Raw genomic sequence first — 6,000 nt, 5'->3', positions numbered from 1 at the left:
TGTGAGGAAACTGACTTGGAGAAGATAAATGGCTTGCCCAAGACATAGCGAGGGGCCGAGTCTTTTGCCCTGCCCACACAGGAAGGGACTGAGAGGAATGGGGCTTGGGACTGAGCTGCAAGGGCTGTCAGCACAGGCAGAGGCGAGCTGCAGAATGGTCAGCCCTATCTATCGCCTGGGGCCGGGTAAGCGCCTCAGGTCGTGGTCTCCCTGTACTGGGTGAGTTTGACAGACTTGTCAGACAGAGCCCAGTGACCAGTTCCAGGCCTTTCATTAAGAGAAAGGCTGTGTTCCCATTGAGAATCTCTAGATGTGCCGATGGGCCCTGCATAGCAGACTTCAGGAATCAAAAGTGGCTTACGATACCCCATAACGCATTTGGCAGAGAGCCAACAAACTCCCTCCCAGGCTGAACTATTTCTACTTCTCTTTCTTAAAGGATTGTCTGATGTGTGTTCATCCTGTGACTGGCATGGTGTGGTCCAGTGTTCCCTTCGTTACCATGGGGAATTATGGATGAGAAGGTAAGAAAAGATGGCCCAAGGGGCTTGGACCACATTTTGTGGCAGGCTGTTCTCTGTTGCTCTGGGTTTTGGTTTCACCATACGCTGGGAATTACAGTGTAGGAATCTGGGACACAGTGACAAGACACAGTCCCCGAGCCCAAACACACAGATGGTCATTTTCATCATACACCTCTTGGGAGGGACACGTTCACTTAACCCCAGGGTTTAATGGGGCGGTCTTACTTCAATACACTCTATTCCCCTTTTAAAATTTAGTTCCTGGTGGAAAGAGGGCATGGGGAGGGGGGAGTCAAGCAAAATTAATGCGTATGACTGAGCTGGGGACCATTTATGGGTACCTAAGAAATCAACAGTCACATTTTTACCTCATAAGCAAAACTAATACAGAAGACTTAACATGGAATCACTGTGGGCACCGAGGGATCAGCAGTCGCAGTTTTAACTGGGGCCAAGCTAGCAGCTGCACGAAGGTGATAAGAACACAGCAAACAGGGCGGGAAGCAGAGGAAAGCACAAGGCCCAGCCTTGGTAAGGTGGACTGAAAACGGAGATGGGAAAGAAGGGAGCACCTCCTCTGCTCTCAGCCTTCTGTGCCCTCCCCCTCTGCACTTCCAGTGAACTGTAAAGACCCAACAAGGTGTGACCACTGCCAGGCTTACAGTATCTCAGGGCTTCGGTGACTGGTGCTCAGTCTCACTGCCTGAGACTGTCCAGCTCCTGGCCTTATGTCTACCCGGGAAAATGCCCACTTCCATTCACGAACACTAACGGGGCTTGAGACGGGACGGTGGGGTCTGCTGCAGAGGCCCCAATGAGCCGGCAGGTTCTCTGCATCACTGTCCTCTTACCCTAAATTTCCCACCAAAGGAAAAGGAGTCACATAACCCCTCCCAATGTCATCTTCTGGCTCCTCCATGTCACAGCTCCTGGGGCAGCAGTCTTAATGGGGTAGGCGTAGAGTTGTAATACACTTCAGCATGTGGCAAAAGGATCTTGAGAAAGATTTTTTTTTATCATTTGTACAAAAACATAATTTAGGCTGGGCGAGGGCATGCATAGAAAAGCTACAGCTCGTAAAATTCGAATCTGGTACATCAGTGCCAAGGGCGGAACTCCAGGCCACCCACCAAGCACAGTCCCACAGCCGGAGGTGGCTGGTTCAGTGAGGGGCAGGAGGGTATCGGACTCCAGAAAATGTAAACAGCGTATTGTCAACATAATTTACTACAGTCTCTGCAGTGTATATAAAATGTCTTAGTGCAGCGGCTTACAAATAGTTTTTCCTTTAAAAAAAAAAAAAAACTGAAACCAACAGCTCTCTACTTCATGCACGGATAGTCTTTTCAACCCATCCCTCTCCAACAATGAATGCAGAGAAACCATTGTTTGAAACGAATATGAAAACTTGCTACAGAAACACCCTGGTGAGAGAGGGTGTGGTCATAGAGTGTCCTGGGACAGGCCTAGCACAGTGGACAGGACAGGTGTCAGGAGTCTCTATGGAGTCCTTTTCTCTCTGAACTCAGAAAACCAAAGCTCAGCACACAATGTGCAGTGAGGTCATCCAGCCACTGGAGGGCACCATCACCATTCAGCTGACAACACATGTCCATAGAACCAGCCACAGAGAGGCCCTGTGGTTTTTGTTGGTTTGTTTTTCATAGAAAGCTCAGAGTTCAACTTTGATTGCATCCCCAGCCCCCAGAACATACACACAAAAAGCAGTTGTTAAAATACTGACTTCGGTTTCTTTGCTCCTTGCAAACGTCCTGCAACCGTTTTGCATACTTATGTGCTGCATCAGTTTTCTATGGCGAAAGAGCCCATCAGAAATGTTAATCCAGGCCAGCCCTCTGGCGTCTCCCCATCCAGTGGCGGAGTCAATCTTCCCTCGTTGACTCAGCCTAAAGCCGGGAGTCAGCAACTACCCACCAAGAGCCCACACCCATGAAATGAAGGAACAGAACAAAAGACATTCTTTCTTCCTGACTGAGCCAGTTTGGTCCCTCTGTTTGTTGATGCAGCATAAATGAGAACCAGCAGGGTAGGCACCCGAGGAATTAAGGTGCCTGGACACCTCTCAGAGAACTAGAGGAGGAGGGAAGAGGAAGGTTTGTCTTGCTTCCCCTCTCCTCTTCTGCTACCCTGCAAGCGCCCACACCCAGTAGACCCCTTAAAGACCTGTAACCACATGGTCCAGAGGCCTGGAACTCCTGGAGTTTCCATGTTTGCTTATTCTCGTTAGATTTACTTCTACAATCTTGGGCAGCTTTTTCCACGGGGCTCTCTATCTTGGGACTCAGGATGCAAATTCCCATGGGAAGGTATGGCTGGTGAAGATGGGGGAGGGGGGAAGCTTCACAAGGTCTTCAGGGTGAGCAAAAGGCAGGATTCACGATTGATGCCGAGGCTGTAGGGCAGCTAAGCATCTGGCCTGGGGAGGGGCAGTGGATTTCTGATTTGTGGGCTGAAAATTAAAAGCCACCAGCACAACCAGACAACCTGAGCACACATGGCACACACACACACACCCACACACCCAGACAACCTAAACCACACACACACACACCCTAAAACCACACACACATTCCAACAAAGGAAAGGGATAACCCCTGACTCAACATTGTGTTCCCTTGTCTGTTGAGACTAGGGGACAGCAAAGATCACAAGAAGTTGCTCCTGGTCCTCTCCTAGGACAAAATCCCCACAGCAGTGAGATTTGGGGAGAGCAGTGACGGATAAGGAAGACCTCATCATCTGGAAGGAAGACAGAGAGAGGTGAGAATTCCTCCAGCCTCTCCAATGGGTTCTAGAGACACCCCCGTACCCCTCCATGGGGCCACGCACAGCCGCCACTCTGGCCACAGCACTCCACTCAGGCAGTACCTTCCGGGTTCACTGGACCTGTCCCCTTGAAGATTTGGCAAAGCACCTGCACATGAAAGCTGCCTGCTCAGTCAGGAGACTGAGCTTGCCGATGACAAGCCTTCTTTCCTCCCTCCCTAATCACTGGCTTTGGTCACTACAATAGTAGGTATGTATGCTCAGGGCAACCCTCGGAAACCAGGCGCCACCATCTGGAACGCTGGGCCCATCCTTCAGGCTGGTTTGCCTTTTTTTTTTTTTTTTTTTTTTTTTTTTTTGGCAAGGACCGGATCCCCTTTCGCCCCCACTGGCAGATTGGCTCGCTGGACACCATCTAATCCTAATGGGGTTCCGCAGGGTTTCTTCTGCACATGCGCAGTTCTTTGAAGCAAAATTCAATGCTTTCATCTTGACTATAAAGTGGTCCCAACAACTCCAGCTGAGGGAAAAGATAAGATACAAATTGGGCCCACGCTACACATATTTTTCAAGTCTTGCTAAGAAAGTAAAAAAAAAAAAATGTTTGGGTGTATTTTGATCCACGGGTGGCATTTTCAAATGTGCAAAAACAAAAATGTCTTGGAAGAGATTTCTTGTTACTATAAAGTCATCTTCCTCTTGCTTTTCAGTTGTGAGAGAAACCCTTCCACAACACTGTGAGATCCACACGGTGAGAACCAAAGGGGCTTAAAAGAGTACATTACACAGAACAGGAAACCCCGTAGCACCGATCTGAAAACACGAGACAGACGGGCGAGTAGATGCGGCACCTGGAGCTACGCACTACGGTACCAAAACCAAAAACTAGAAACCCAGGATGTTGGGTGCAAAGAGCTAACCAGAACTGCCACCTGGAGGCAGTCATCTCTGTGACCGGGATCTTCCAACACACTCCAGGTCTGACTGGTTCCTGCAGGGAAACCGCAGAGTTCGGGTGCCGTCGCCTGTCCAATCACAGAGCATGAAGCAATGAGGAAAAGCCCACAGGGCTCCTCTGACCCGACCCTGCCATGGGCAACGTCTGCTGGGGGTCGCCTCCCTTAGTCTATGGCTCCAGGATGGATGCTGAGTACTGGGGGCTCCAGGCAAGTCGGGGAGTAGTTGAGGTGCGGCTCCTTGATCCACAGCAGGGGCACCCCGTTCTTGCCCTCTGAGTTCTTGCTGGAGTTCCGGCTTTTGAAACGCACCAGCAGAATGGTGATGATGAGGATGCCGAAGATGGGGAAGGGGTAGAAGAAGACAAAGTAGAAGAGCGCATCATTGGAGCAGATGAGCGACTGCAGGGTGGAACCTGGAAGGCAGCAAGAACTGTCAGGGGGGAGCCTGGATTCGAAGGAACTGCTTCCTGCTCCTGAGAGGAGGGGTCACCTGCCCTATGGAGCTCTTCCACACACTCTCCTAGCCCCCCCCCTCCAGTGACCGGGAGACTTTTCCCTGTTAAGTCTCTCACAACACCCCAGCCATTTGTTCCCCTTCAGTTCAAATGATACAGTGTTTCCATTTCTACTGGGACAGTCTTACACTAAAGTTGATCTTATGGACCGTGAACTCGATGTCTGGAGTGTCAGAGAAGCTGACCCCCATTCATCCTCACCCCCCCTTCGTGGTAAGCGGGTATCTACCAGGTCCTTCTGTGCCCAGTTCTGCTGTAGACGCCTCTCTCAGGGAATCTAGCACACTCCCTGCCTGCCTGCTTGCTTCAAGGAGCAACTGTACCGGAAAGACGCTTGCTTAACACTATCCACTCAGTGTGGGCCATGGACAGTGTCCAGTGTCTGCCTGCACAGGGTGGGCTTACAGCAGACGTGGTAGAGAATGAAGCGAAAGCCCCGATACTAGGTCAGGCTGCACGGTAACTATTAGCCCTTGGCAGGCAGCCGGTCTCCCAGTGAGCCCTGTGTTCACGAAGCTTATTACAGGGATCCACAGAGCAGGTCAAGCGTGGCCTCGACACTCTCATTTCTGACACTGGTGCACATCGGTTCAGGCTCTCTCCATTTCCCTTCTGTCAGACAGTTGCACACCATCAGAACTAAGTCAGCACGTGCTTACACTCATGGTTTGCAATTTCTATCAAGTTACTGGTGGCCAACCACTCTCAACCCATAAAAGCTTTGGTTTCACGTAACATGAGGTCAACAGGAAGTGATATGGGCAGAGATTTCCGAGCAGCCTGAACCTCAAATCAAGATGACAGAAGACAGGATGAGCAAACTGATTTGAAAAGAGGGTAAAAACTTGAGATTTCTTCAGTTTCTGAACTCTAAGCCGATTCTACTGGAGCAAACACCATGCTCGGCCTGATCTACTCTACATTTTGACAAACGGGCAATCAAAAGAGCATTTCCTCTAGTCTCTGGAGTGAAAGGCCCTCACAGGAAGGAGACTGTGTTCAGGACCCATTTGAGGTGATAGGCTGCTGTTGTGTCTCTCCAAACTCCCTGGCTCTGTCCTTCTAGGCTGGTCCCAGTGACCAGGCAAAATCTGTGACACCCACCCCTAAGTCAGATTCCAGAATAAAAGTGACCCAGGGACATGAGGGAAGGCGTGATTGACGGCTTCCCTTTTTCCCTCCCTCCTGTAGTCTGGAAACACTCGCTAAGTCACT

At 50.4% G+C, this 6,000-nt stretch overlaps 1 protein-coding gene across 2 annotated transcripts in view; it reads right to left on the bottom strand.

Annotated features, from left to right (window-relative positions):
- Window positions 1-1,574: 1,574 nt before the first annotated feature.
- Window positions 1,575-6,000, bottom strand: part of Igsf3 (immunoglobulin superfamily member 3) — a 90,556-nt gene continuing 86,130 nt past the window's right edge. For both annotated transcript variants that reach the window (XM_057793702.1, XM_057793703.1), the window contains one exon: window positions 1,575-4,683. In XM_057793702.1, coding sequence (XP_057649685.1) covers window positions 4,433-4,683 — 251 coding nt within the window. In that variant the 3' untranslated portion in view covers window positions 1,575-4,432. The remainder of the gene's footprint in view (window positions 4,684-6,000) is intronic.

This window comes from Chionomys nivalis, chromosome 18 (assembly GCF_950005125.1).
Source record: "Chionomys nivalis chromosome 18, mChiNiv1.1, whole genome shotgun sequence".
Taxonomy (NCBI): Eukaryota; Metazoa; Chordata; class Mammalia; order Rodentia; family Cricetidae; genus Chionomys; species Chionomys nivalis.
Note: the sequence above shows the minus strand (reverse complement) of the source record. Positions and strands in the feature narration are given on the sequence as shown.